Genomic DNA, 15,257 nt, shown 5'->3' with positions numbered 1-15,257 from the left:
TACAGAGCGAGATCCAGGAAAGGCGCAAAGCTACACAGAGAAACCCTGTCTCGAAAAACCAAAAAAAAAAAAAAAAAAAAAAAAAAAAAAAAAAAAAAAAAAAAAAAAAACATAGTGATTCCCCTTGTGTTGGTTCTGTTCCTTAACCTCAGCTTTCCTTAGCATTTAGCTCTTGTCTCTGGCAGAAGCAACATCCCAATCTGCACTGCAATGACTTTCGCTTTCACAGTTGAACACAATGGAATTTCATCCTCAGCTCAAGCTTTCTTCCAGAGCATCTAACCCTGCTATGTCTTACCTTGGCAGCTTTCTAGATCCTTGGTTCTAACCTCCATGTTATAGTCACTGTCCCTTTCATATTTAGAATGCTTGAAGAACCAGCACTATATGGAGAACACTACCTAGTGCCAGCTGCAGATACATTCAGAATGCCTTGTGCCACAGCTATCGTAGTGTCTGTTTACTTTGACAACTAAACTCCCTGAAGTGGTTGTTTTGATCCAGGAACCCCTTTAGCATAATTCTCAATTCACACCCTCTTTCATCAAACCTGCACTTTTACAGCATGGAACCCCTGATGAGTTGCCTTAAGTACACCTCTAGTATTTTGCAAGTGCATAAGAACAGGTTCCTTTTGGGTGGCATCAATCTCTTTAAGAATTACTGCTTCTATTTCCAGCCAGGCTTGCAGCCTGGATGTTATACTCTTAATATAGCAAACTGTTTAATCCATTACCTTTCAATCTGACCTCACTTTAGTCTTTCAGGACATGGACAGAAAGCAGGCAGATTTTTGGCAGAATATAACATGAAAGGCATTTAGCCCAGATCCCAGTAGAGTCTTTGTTCCCCTCGGAAACCTCCCAAGCACAAACTTCACTGACTGCATCTTTGTTTGCAGAGATGCCTATTGGAAAGGGTGATATTCACACTCCTGCCAGAATGGCTTGGTATATAATATTCAAGGGCTTTTCTACTCTTCAGCTCTAAACTCTTCTACATCTCTCCCACAGACCAATTCCAAATGTCCATATGCCATATGATAAGTTTTGTCACATCATCTTCCAATTAATAGGAACCAATTTTCTGTGTCAGTTACTTTTCTCGTTGCCATGTCAAAATACTTGACAAAGTAATTTAAGAAAATAAGAGTTTATTTTGGCTCATATTTTCAAGGTATAGTCCATCATGAAGGGAAAATTATGGTAGCAGAAACATGAGGTAATGGTCTCAGGAAGCTGAGACACACAAGTGCTATGCTCAGTTCTTTCAGTCCGAGACTCCAACTCATAGGAAGGTGATATCTATGTTCAGGGTGGGTCTTTGCACCTCTGTTAAACTTTTCTGGAACTGCTGTAAAGATTTTCTCAGAGAAAGGTCTCCCAAGTCATTCTAAATCAAATGTAGCTGACAATGAAGATAAACCATCACAGCATCACAGCACATGATTGTGTGATTAGAGGCAAATGAAAACTGATATTCTCTGTAGTAAGTAAGTAAGTGGACTCATTGATTTTCCATATAAATCTACCTGTGTCCAGTGAATAAACTATCATTGAAAGTGGGGAAATTAATCACTTATTCTTCCTTTTCCTCTGTACAGACATGCAGATTTTTTAAATAATATCATGAATATACATGCACACAAACACACACATAAACACACACCACATTGTTTGTCTATTCTTTAGCCTATAATCATTGACTTCAGAATAACATAGTTTATTCCCATGGGAATTTTGTCTATATAATCTTATGGCAATTGTGAGAATGTTTCCAAGGTAGATTATAGAATATAACACTGCCTATTTTAAAAGGGGACAAAATTCTAGGTAGGTATTGAATTTAAAATTCAGTTATGACATTTTAACACACTAGTATAAAGCTTTTTAAAAGTCAAGCTTTTTTAAAAAGAAATCAAGCTTTGATGCATTTTCTTCAACCATGAAAACTATAATATGAAAAATAAAAATAATTGATGATAAAGTAAGGCCTGTGTGCTTATTAGAAAAACCTAAGAAGACATGGTCACTTTGAGAAAAAAAATCACGTTTTTTAAAAGTATTGCTAAAATTGTTTAATATTTCTAATATTAAGAATTAGACACAAAGACATATGAGGATCTTTCACTTTGAGTCTACTTTTTACAGAATACAAAGTTTTGGGTCCTTGACAGTTTCTCGTCGCTAGATTTCTTCTATACATAAAGGCATTAAAATATGAAACAAATGTTGTTCATGAAATAAAAGGGTGAATAAAATGGAGATACTAAGGATTGGAAATTCAATTCAAAGGATGATAAATTGCTAACAAACGTGATAAAGAGTTCAATCTCGTTTGCAAATAGAGAAAAAGAAGTTAAATTAGTGATTATTTTCTTTGATTAAAGTAACAATGATAAACATAAGTGGCAGTGCTGTATTCAGGAAACACATGAATAATATGAACTCCCATATACTATTTTAGGCCATAACATACAAGAATGTTCATGGACAAAAACATGTGTATGTGTTATGTTCACATGCATATAAGCATATATGAATTGTACACATTTTAAAAAGGAGATACAATACAGATCCAATTTTCCAAATTATAGGACTTACTCTAAGGCATAATCCTATTTTTTCAATACTTTAAACAAAAATCATTTTCCTTAAAGTCTTACTTTCATAGAAAATAGTGTTTAAAATTACAAATAATTTTAGCCAATAGAAAATCAGACAGTTATATCATAGAATAATTTGTATTTAATGAAAGTCATGTGGAATTAAAAAAAACAAAAATCAAATGTTAATATTTTAAATATTATTCAGTTGTATTATGCTCATCTTAAATCCAGAATGCTTTCATCCTGAGTTCTTTAACTAATTATGTCCATAAAGACCTGTGTAAAGTGTGAGTTGATGCTAACATTTCTCCTACATATAATCTTGGGAAAGACACTTTTCTCTTATCTGTCTCATGACTTGTACTCAGGAATACTTGATACATTTCTAGACAATTTGACCATGGTTTCAAAAGCCTTAAGGTGCCAGCAAGTACTGCACACTTGAAGATTTACTGTGATTTAGGCTTTCCCCCATAATGTATCTAGGAACTGATATTCTTTATAGTCAGTAAGTAGAGTCATTGATTTTCAATATAAATCCAGAGTGTTATAAAATGTGCAGCATTTGACCCCATGTTTTCAATGCCTGAAACATGTATGGATGTATTGATTTAGATGTGAGAAAATTGGAAATGCTTTAATGTTTTCTTTTTGAACAGTATAATTGAAGGGTAGAAATGCAACTGTTTTTTTTTTTTTTTTTTTTTTTTTACAAAGCTTTATTTGTTAGACAGGTGTTTTGTTGTATATGATTTTTTTTACTATGATAATGGGACATCTGCAATAACAAAGTAATTCATATTTCTAACAAGGACTTTAAATTGCAGGCATCAGTATTGTTGTGGGAACCCACATCAACTAAATTTTAAAATTATGTTTTTAATTTCGGAGTGATCTTCAGGAAAGGTTGTTTGGAATTGAATTTAAGAGTGTTCTCATATTTCATGGCCAATATAGAATAAAGATAATGACAAACACGCATTGGTATTTTATTGGCTGAAAACTGGAAACAGCATAACAATTTTATAACAAGGCTAACTTGAGGGAAATCATGCTGCTTGAGTATGATGTACTGTCTTTTACCATATGATGTATAAAATTAAAAATAGAAGAGAGGAATCACAGTGGTTAATGATTCTTAGTTTGAAGATTAACAATAGGCAGGGATAATCTGTTTTAATGATATAATTTGAAGACTAAAGATAGATATGCAATACTTTAGAATAGTTTTCTACTTAAATGCATTTGGATTCATACACAGACTCACAGACATATGGGGGATTAAGACTGTGATTTAGGGTCTCAACAAACATTGTAGAACTCACATGATGCATGACATCTGAAACTCTTCTTTCTTCATAGAAATAACTATCATATGGGAGGTCTATCTGTCTCCTAGGTTTGTCCCCATTATAGACTCCATGGTGTCATGTTTGGTGTGCTTTTGTGTGTCTCATGCCATTATATGATTCTATGGAAGATTATTGCTACTAATAATGACTATTTGCCATTCAATAGAAAAACACTCATCATTTAGGAAACTTTGTTGGTAAGATCTATGCTAAAAATCTTATGCTTTCAAATGTAATCTTTATAACCATTTTTACTTGCCCATTTCCATTTCCTTAATGAGAAAAATATAAAGGGAGACCTACCATGATTTGGAAGGTCATCCAGCTGTACACTGAGAGAAAAATTCAAACCTAATTCTGCTGGAAGTAAAGTCTTATACTCTGAACTTTTAAATAATCATTAACTGATGTCAAATTTAGGTGCTCTGAACTTTTAAATAATCATTAAATGATGTCAAACTTAGGTGATGAATGTGTGATTGTGTGAGCATGGAGAAGGATGGGGGATATGCAGAAGGATGGGGGATATATGGAAAGGTGGGGGATATGTAGAAGGCTGAGGAATATCAAGAAGAATGGAGGATATGTAGAGATATCTATTGGGTGGTAATGAGTGAAGATTAGTTTTTCAGCTCAAGGACCTGGATAACTCTAAAATAGATTAAGTCAAATTTTTCCTGACCAATTTCTAAATCCTGTAGAAATATACACACAGAAGTAACTTTAACTTACAGGCTAGCTTTCCTTTAAGTAATGAAATAAATACACCTGTGTATTCATATTACACTAATATTAATTATATGTAATATTAAATATATATTTAAATAGACATATCTAGACAATTGTTCTGAGAGATATCCCACAGTTTATGCCTATTACAGAAAACCATTGTAAAAATCAAAACAAAAACTGTGTGTCTCTATGTGTGTGTATGTATTTGTCTGCTTATACATGGGTATGTGCAGTTACCCATGCATGTATGTGAATAAACATTGTGAAAACCAGAGGTAAATTGTTGGTGTTGTTCCTCATGGGCCACATATCTTGGTTTACTGAGACTATGTCTGTCACTGGCTTGGAACTCTCCAGAGAAGGTGCTCTGGCTGGCAATCACATCCCAGAGACCATCAGGAAAGTAGTTATAGGGTGGTGGGTGTGTCTCCAAACTGCTATCTGTTGTTATTTTACTCAAAACTTAATGACTCTGATAGACTTTGAACTTAAAATATATTAAAAACTGTGGATAAGTGATTAAAAGAAATTTAATCATTTGATTCAAAATGAAGTGAATGAACAAAATAGAATTTAGATTTTTGAAAGTAACTCCGTTCATACTCTTCATTCATGTTATAAAATGACATTTCAGTCAGGGTTAAACCAGATAAGGACAGAACATCTAGAATTATATTTTTTTTTAAACTTGATCATTACTCCTGAGAAGCCTATGTGTTTCCTAATGAGAGTCAGAAAGGAGTGGATCGAATGGGAGGGTAGATTAGGAGGATCCTGGAGAAACAGAGGAAAGAGGAACTGTAATCAGGATATATTATTTGAGGGAAAAAAACATTTTCAATAAAAGGAAAATATAAAATCAAAAGGTCAATAAACTCTGAAAAATGTGGAAGAAGCTGTGTGCCCTGCAGTATCAAATATTTGGTCAAGATTTAATTCTTCTTGCAAAAAATAAGTAAGGAGTCCATCTTTTTCATGTGCTAAAAAAAGAAAGATACATTTCACAAAGAATGGCCTGAGGTCATTATAATGCAGCCCTCATCTCTCAAGCAGAAGCTGAGAACCCAGGATAGAATTTCTGCCAGAGAAATCCAAGGTCTAATTTTAAGACCTCGTCTCCTGTGTTTGTTAAATAATATTCATAATATAAGACTGCATATGGACTGAAGCACCATCACAAGATGTGTGCCTCTCAACATTTGATTAGTGCTCCAGGAGCTGAAGGCCAAAGCCCAGCCCCGCTGGCACAGAAAGCTGGTGATCACAGATGGCCTTCGAGAGCAGTTGTTGCACACATGATTGATACCATTGCTTATTCATTTTAAGCAAAAGTGTGGCTAAATTTCTAAGTAGCATGGAAGAGTATATTCTTGATGAATTTCAATTCTGTATCAGACAAATCCACTACAGAAGTTATTATTACGTTCCATGTTTGGGTAAACATGTCTTCCTGGAGCTCTTTCCTTACTCATCCTATAATTTCATAGGAGATAATCTGTGATTCCTATTCTCAATGACCCATAATGGTGCTTATGAATGGGTAGCAAGCTAAAATGAGTACAAGCCTTCTTGAGGGACAACAAAAGTCTCATGTTCGTAAATGTCTTTTGGCACCCTTGATGATGTTGAATGCTGTATTTTAACCTAATATTCCCTTTGCATTCGTTACCGTTGTTCTCAGTCTTATTGATTTTCTCAAGGGGTAATTTCATGAAAATCTTCAGTGGACCAAGCCCTGTAGTATGCTTTATGGGTAGATAGCAATGACAAATCACCAATAACAATCTCAAGAGGCAGGACTTCTGCTGCATTTTATAAAACTAGAAGCTTCTCTAGAAAACAACTTCTGTACCAAACATTTATGTGGATCAATTTAGCAAACACATTTCTCCAATATGTGTAACCTACATGTAAGCTTCAATGTAACCATTCCTAAACATCAGATTGACTCAACCCCCTGTGAGTAGAGATTTAGAAACTAACTTGCTACAAAGTACTCATCTTTTTGGTGAAAATATATCAGTATGAATTTGCCACATGATATAAGCATTATCCCTCAAAAATTTATTTCACTTATATGTTTTTGGTACCAAATAGTGGTACTGTTTCGTACTACTGGAGAGATAAATAGAAAATAAACTGAGACAACATTGTGATCTCTGTAAGAGCTCTTCAACTAATTGAGATCTGGGCAATTTACACAAAGTTCTCTGTGTCTTAAAACTAATGCATGGTTCCTTAAAGAATATTGACACATGGGAAATGGACAAAATACTGAGTTTTACATAAAATATATTTTATGTATCTCTACTATTGCAATGAGATTGTGCAAACTAGTGGTTAATAAATGATAGTAGGTGATTTGGCTCATCATTATGAAAGCTGAGAGCATAGTACCAGTATATGGTGATGGTCACCCCATGAAGTGCAAGAAAATGTACAAAAAGAAAATCTTGCCAAACTTGTCTTTGTACCAGGAGCTCATTTTTGATGTAACAAAATCCCCTTGCTACAACAACTTTAATTCATGGATGATGTCAAATATTTTATGGTTTAATCACATCATTATGGCCCCTTCTAACTGTAAAAATGACCATTAAAATTCAACATGAGTTTTGGAGGAGCAATCAAACCAGGGCAACAGGAATTATTTGTTTTACAACAATTTTTCAAGTTATTAAATGCCTTTGAGACTTGGAGGAAAAGAAAAGGATTTAGATTAAAATCTTAAACTGATAAAACTCATAATCCTGAGAGGCCCCTCTACTCTACCTATAATTTCTGTTATTTTTAAAATAATCTCTGTGGATAATACAATGCATCCAAATTATTATTGAGATTCACCTCCGTTCTCTCTACTGTGGGATTTGGGGCAAAGTAAAATATAGAGGAAGATTGGCTTCAAAATCCGAAAGCTGTGTTTTCTACTGAAATTCATTTACTTTGGATTCTTCTTTCTTGGCCCAAAGTAAACATCATCATTGACCTTGAATGAATGATGGGAACATAAATTTTTAAACTGACTGTTCTTGATTTATAGGCAGGGCTCCAAAGAACAGTGAGGAAAATGATTCTTGTTATTTTTGATTATTTCTTCATCATTCATATTTTATATTCTACATCTACCCTGCGGCTGTTTTCAATGATACATTTTTATAAACTTGAAAAATACACAAGAATTTATAATTTATGAAATATAATTTCAATTCCTGCTATGCTATTTCTCCTCCTATAATCAAAATAACAATAATTACCAAAACAATCACAATATTTAAAACATGTCAATTATTGTCATAACTTTTCTAAAGCTTTAGAAACCCAGCTGGAAATTCTTGTTGTTCAATAACATTTTGTTTCTGGTGAAAATTCTATCACAGGATTGGAGAAAGGAAGTCAGTACAGTTTCCAAGTGTCGGCCATGACTGTCAATGGCACTGGACCACCTTCCAACTGGTACACAGCTGAGACTCCAGAGAATGACCTAGATGGTAAGACCTTGTTTTTCTAGTTCTTAGTAACCCCAGCTTATTGGTCCGGTGGGAAAGCCAATCCACTCCATTTCTAAGAATGCTTTACCTCTAAATCTTCAGATGCACAACTAAACAAGTACCATTTGTGAAAAGAGTCTTCATAAGGTTTCTAAATAGTATAGTTGCATTGAGTGTGCATTCATTATTGTGCTCATGCATTTTGTATAATTTGAATAGCTTTCTGTTACAGTATTTTAAACTATTGACCTTAACTGTTTTCTTCACAAAAATTGCTACACTTTCTGACAGTAATCACAATGTATGTCATATCTTCTCTGAACTTTTAAGAATGCTTCTTCACAATGCAAATAAGCATTTTTTGACTTGTTTCTAACAGCATTTATATTGGCACTATCTGTTGTGCTAAAGAAAACCTGCTTAATTTGCTTAATTAAAAGTTACCTTGATACATTATGAGTTAAAGCATTAGGGTTCATATAAAATGTGTGTAACCATAAATTAAATACAAGCAGAGCATAAAAATCACAAGATGAGAAATTGTTCTTAATATAAAAGCATGATGGCTGAATGAAAAAATTAAGAAAATTGAGTAAAAGGAATAAGAAATAGAGTTCAAGTTATAAAGTACATAGATGCCACATAAAATTTAGATTAAAATAAAAAGTAGATAAATAATGAAAATTAGATATTAAAGGAAAATAAAGTCTATGTACTTAAAGTTAAGTGTTCAAAACCAAGGCCAAGAAAAACTGAATTAAAATTAAACTCCAGTTATGTGTTGAAAATTTGATCATACAAGGCTACTAAGTAAATAATGGGCAATGATAAATTTTTAGTTCTTAAGTTTGGAGATGAAATTATCTGAGGAAAAATAAAGAACAAAAAATCTGTACTACTTCCCCACCCCTTTTTTTTTCCTTTTCTGATCCAGCTATAATATTAGTCTATTTTTTCCAATATGTAAGACAAATTGCTAAAAGATCTTGTAAATGAAATAACCAGAGCCACATATTGGGGTGAGTTCTAAAAGATCAGAGAAGCAGAACAAGCCACAGCCAACCTCACCTTGCCAATTCCTCAGTTGAACTTGTTTCCTCCAACTGGAAGCCTCTGTGTCCTCATCCCAATGAATCTCAGCTGAACTGCTGCTAAAATCCTAAAAGCGTAAAAAGGCTCTAGTTCCTGGTCCTCACACCTTATATACCTTTCTGCTTCCTGCCATCACTTCCTGGGATTAAAGGCGTGTGTCACCATGCCTGGCTGTTTCCCTTATGGCCTTGAACTCACAGAGATCCGGATGTATCTCTGCCTCCCAAGTGATAGGATTAAAGGTGTGTGTGCCACCATTTTCTGACCTCTATGCCTGTTTAGTGCCTGTTCTGTTCTCTGAGACCAGGTAAGTTTATTAGGGTGTGCAATATATTAGGGGACACAATACAAACCACATCAATACACTCAAATATTTCCACCAACACACTTGAATTCTTTTTTATTTTCTTTCCCCTCAGTATTTTCAATCTTATCTTTGCAAAAGAAGTCAGTTTTACTCATAATTGTACAGATTTGGCTTAATGAATCCAATTGTGATATCAATAAACCAATGAGCAGATGATGGATGTTTCCACAACAGTGATGATCATTGTCCTGTGGTACTATAGCTATTGTATTAGTTGCCTTTCTCATTACCTTGACCAAACACCCAGCAAGAAGCAACTTAAGGGAGGAAGGGCTTGTTCTGCCTTCCAGTACTAAGAGGTCATTCCCTGGTAGAAAGGATGGCATGAGAGCAGGTGTAGAAGAGCCAGTCACATTGCAACAACAGGGAGGCAGCAGAGGGTGAAGAGGATGAGGACTCGGGGCCAGCCCTTGCCACTAAATTCCTCCAGCAAGGCTCTTTGACCTGAAGCTCCTACAGTCTTGTTCAAACAGCTGAGAGTCAAGACAAACGAGCTTTGGGGTGTCATTTCACCTACAGAGCAAAGCATGCATCCAAAGAGTGATTTATAAAGACATGTTCCATGACCAGCATGGTGGGCTGTTCTGAGGAGCAGATGCTATGGGGGAAAAAAAAAAGGCTTTTTTTATTCATGTTCAAAATGTAACAGAGACAGTAAAGGCTAAATTGTAGAAAATGATGATTATTATAGAGTAAACCAGGTTGAATTTTCATACTATCCTATAAGCCAAGAGAGAATAGATGGATGAATGAGGAAAAAAAAAGACTGAGGTGTGTCATGCTGATGACTGAGTAGGATCACAGCCTTTGGGAGGCTAACACAGGAAGAGAATGGCTAGTTTGAGGCTAGCCTAGTCTACAGATGGAGACAATTTATCAAAAATAACACACACACAAATAAAGCTACTACATGAAGACTAATTATAATTTCTATAAAACTGGAATTAATAACAGTGTAAGGAGCGAAGAGTAAATAAATGCAGGGCTTACTTTAACATAGGCAGCATACTATTACAGCACTGATTTTTTTTTAATCAAAACTGAAACACATGATTTAGTTTGCACCCAAATTGGTTCTAATTCTGACAAGACTGAATTTTGACCAGATTTTGAATCTTTAACTATTAATATTTCCTTTAAATCAGTAACTCGTTTATACTAAACATATTGCTAATTTTTAAAGGAGTTTTGTAATTATAATTTCATTTTGGAAAGATCACACTAAAGAATAAAAATGTACTTGATTAACACCAACATAGACTTGGCCAAAACTAGAGGTTTGTATAAAAATAACTATATTAAAATATTGACTTGGGTTATATAATTGACACAAAGTCCAATTTTTACAAGGTTCCATATGTCATTAATAGATCAGAGAATAGTTATTAAATATTTATGTGTACAAAGTAGGTTTTGTCTTTCTTTCAGGCAAAACAATAAAGTCCCTGTTTTCAAGGAGTACACATTTTATTCAGCTGGAGAAGGGTAGTGACCAATACTTTTTAAAAAAGCAGGGCTAGAGAGATGGCTAGCCATTAAGAGTGTATGCTGCTCTTCCAGAGAATCTATGTCCCAGCACCCACATTGGCATCCTCATAATCACCTGTATCTCCAGCTCTCAGGGGTATCCAATATCTCTGGCATTAGTGGGTATATACATTCAGGGACACGTAACTATTCAGAGACACATCAGTTAAAATAATAAAGTTTTCTAGAAAGAAAAAGAAAGCATTATAGAGAGACTAGAAAGGGCTAGAGAGTATCACTTTGTATGGAAGAAAATCTCTCAGATTAGGACAACTATAGTTTAGACTATAAGAAAATAAGGGGCAACTATGTGAGCACAATAGTCAACAGTCTTCCTGCCACACAAGAGCTCTGATACTCTGAAACTGGAGCTCCACTTGTGAAGAGATCAATGAAATTGGGCTTATGATTGCTCCTATCTGTTTGATTTAAATAATTATAAACCATTAACACAATTTTTTCTATTTTACATCAGAAATAATATTCAAAGTTTTTCATGCTGTTCCATTTGAATACTGTCATCCATTTCCATGAAGTAAATATTATTAGCTGTACTTCAAAGAAACATAACAACCTAAAATCACTCACTAAATTGATCAGGTCAGCTAAGAACCAATAGCTAGAACTCAAGGTCTGCTTCTGTGAATCCATGCCTAGTGCCCAGTGCAAAGCCTCCACTGACTCCACAGCTGTAGATGGAGGTAGAAATTTATGAAACAGCTGCAGTGATTCAAGGCAAACGATTCTAAGAAGTGAGATCAGATCATTTGCCCAAACCTAGAGGCCATATCTCTTACTGGAAGGAGTGATAATAAATGGAGCAGAGGCGCAGGGTTTCCTATAAAATATCCAGAATGGAAAGGACTCTGCACTTGACTTATGTGCTCTTTCTCTGACTCTGAGTGAATCAAATACCAACTGGATCCAACATAGAAAATCACAGCTTTTTGGTTGGAACACAACCTTCCCTCCATTACATGTTTTCTTTTTCATACTTGAGCCTTCTATGTATAATCCACTTCCTTTCTCTGTAATGGTCAATAACTTGAATGTAGTTCTCATGAGGAGAGCCATATTAAAAGCTTACGCTTATTGAGATTTTCCACATTCTAAGTTTCTCTCTCTTCTTCATGTAGTATTCCTCCTTATATTTTCCTTATTTCACTGTTGATGCGAGTATTAGGAAATGTAATTAAGAAGCTCTAGTGTGTTGAGTCACGAGCGCAAGCAAGAAATTGGTAAGAACAGCTCTACCAATGCATAGATAATAGTTGCACTGATTGGAAACTATTTCATTAAAATAAGGAGTACTAGAAGCAGGTATTTTAAGAAAGGGATGTTTTGACAAGTATGATTAAACAGAAAAGCCATCAAGTATTCTTTAAAAAGCATTCATTTAGTATATTACTGCAGCCACTATTGGATCTGAAAAATTTATGCTCATTTATGTGAATGTTACTCTTTTGGAAGATTTATTTATTTTTATTTTCTTTGTGAGTTTGCCAACATATATGGCATATATGTGTGCAGCATGTGTGTGCCTGGTGTCCATGGGCACTGTTGGAGTGCATCAGATGCCTAGAGAGAAGAGTCACAGATGATTCCATATCAATGGTGGGAACAAAAGCAGAGTCCTCTGCAGTTAAAAGGTTCTTATAACCACTTAGGCATCTCTAGCTCCATGAATGTTACTCTTTTACCAGTTCTTTACCTTAACATGGTTCAATTTTGCATAAATTTCATTCTTCTATAATTTCATCTTGATGGTAATTGCTGAAACAATTCCTGTCCCTTCTTACAATACAGGATAGTAATGTGAATACAGAGAGTAAATAAAAAAGGATGCTGGTGGAGCAGATACTTCTTGACCCAGTAATGTTATAGAATATGATATCAGATCGTTTGAAGCATTATGGAAACTAAGAGATTTCAGAGAATTTAGCTATAAAAAATAAGGCAAATTTCACTTTATGAAACAATGCTTCATTCACTGTGAGAAATTAGTAAGGTTGTTCTAAATGCATTCTCATTTTATTGATCCATGATGATTCTTATCAATTCCTAAAAGTAGATTTGAACTGACTTCCCTTTGATTTTCTCTTCATTGCAACATTCAAATATAAAACAGGAATAATTGTATTAATGAATGGACCAACTTTATAGTTACCACAACAGTACCCAGAAACCACTCAAACACACCCCCCCACACACATACATCCTCTCATGTGCACACATACATTATTTTATAAACATTTTAGTGAAATAAACTTTCTTTATTTTGACTAATTCATGTAAATGCTTAAATTATAAAATCACATGAAAATGACTTCTATGTAAGCTTTCAGAGCTGATGTTGAGAGCTTTGAGTAGAAATCATTCCCAAGTAAGAAATAATCACATAGAAATGCTTCGATCTTCCCTAAATTATGGATAAGGGAAAAACAATCATTTTGAAAAACATGTAAAATGGAAAGTATTGTTTTCCATAGTGAAAGAAATCTGCACTGGAAGAGACTTGGGATGTTAGCACTCCTGGCATATATCTGCTATGTAACCATCTCCATTCCCAAGTGTCCTAGTGACCCTCAGAGAGATGTGTTCATGGTCATGGCTCTGAACCTCAAGTCCACTATACAGAGGTAGTATTATTTGCTGACTTTTCAGCTGCTTCTTCTTCCTTTCTTGGACTCTGGTGCTTCTCTTTCTTTCTCTAATTGGCTTAATCTGTGTGAAAAATGAACAGCAACTTTGAGCGCCACTGGAATCCTCATGGATTGTCCTTTTAATTAGGACATTTTGTTAAAGTAATTATAAATCCAAACTTCACTGTTTGTTCAAGGTTCCCTGGCAATCACATTGCTATTACTGGTAGCTGGTAAGTTTTGAAATATTTATTTTGTACCTCAGATATTCAGCTTAAAAAATACCAGATCACTGGAATTCAATCCAAACTTCTTATGCCTTACATAATGAAATGAGAAAATGTTTTATGAAGTTCAGGAGATATCCTTCAGGAAACCAAGCCTGGAAATCTGTTTATCCTGTCTTTATAAAGGTCAGGAACAGGTGGAAATTGCCATACATCATCAATGATGGTATAATTTAAAAATAAACATTTCCCATGAAGTGGAGTAGCTTGGCTAGCAAATTACCAGCAGTACAGAGACTCCTGAAAGTATGACAATATGGAGCAAAATGTGGGATCTGGGAACTACTCTACCTTCCTGCCCTCAGGAAATAGGTAATTATACCTATAAAAATGAAGATGGAGTCATTGAACATTCATTTTACTGTGGATATGATACACCAAGGCAACTCTGTGCTTTGGAATTAGCATAGTGTGTAACACTCTCTGAGTGCATGAATAGAGAAGGAACATATATTCAATCTTATTCTTAGAATTATGGTTAAGATCTATGTTGAATGAGTCTATCTACAAAGAAGAGACTGGATATTAAAATTGGATATTTACTTAAGAAAAATTTCATAAAATAAAAGATCCCTTAGAAGAATTATTAAGCAGGACAATGTGATTCTTAATAAATTGACAATTTTGGAGAAAACAAAGAATAGTAGAAAATATGTGAGTTATGATATGTTGTAGGAAGGTCATTTCTCAAATGTCTGAACACTAATCCCCTGAAAAACCTGTCATTTTTATGTCAGAAGACAATTTGTAGATGTAAGTAATATAGGGTTCTGAAATGGACAGATTATCATGGATAATTATGGACCATATTTAGTTATTAAGGTTCTTATATGACAGCAGCAAGAATTCACTATTGAGGGAATATGTCAGAAGATGAAGATTGAAATAAGCAATGCCCCAACCAAGGGAAGATACAACTTTTAGATTCACAGCCATAGTCAACCGTTGATACATCTACAATACAACCTATATACCTAAGACTCAGGAATATCCTCAAAGAGGGAGCAGAAAGATTCTGTATATAACAGGAAAGTTACACCCATGAAACCCAACAATATGGGTGCCCAAAAAAGACTTGAATAATGCCAAGACCACTTGACATGTCAATGTGAGTGGGGAAAATTTCACAAGATCACATCTTGGAGAGACAAAGACAAAGACA

At 34.5% G+C, this 15,257-nt stretch overlaps 1 protein-coding gene across 2 annotated transcripts in view; it reads left to right on the top strand.

The window, feature by feature from the left end:
- Positions 1–15,257, top strand: part of Dcc (DCC netrin 1 receptor) — a 1,164,132-nt gene that overhangs the window by 960,641 nt on the left and 188,234 nt on the right. For both annotated transcript variants that reach the window (XM_052742483.1, XM_052742484.1), the window contains exon 14: positions 8,070–8,180. In XM_052742483.1, coding sequence (XP_052598443.1) covers positions 8,070–8,180 — 111 coding nt within the window. The remainder of the gene's footprint in view (positions 1–8,069; positions 8,181–15,257) is intronic.

The sequence above is a fragment of the Peromyscus californicus genome, unplaced genomic scaffold, assembly GCF_007827085.1.
Source record: "Peromyscus californicus insignis strain IS unplaced genomic scaffold, ASM782708v3 Scaffold_17__1_contigs__length_78620276, whole genome shotgun sequence".
Lineage (NCBI taxonomy): Eukaryota > Metazoa > Chordata > Mammalia > Rodentia > Cricetidae > Peromyscus > Peromyscus californicus.
This window is presented reverse-complemented; position numbering and strand designations above follow the sequence as displayed.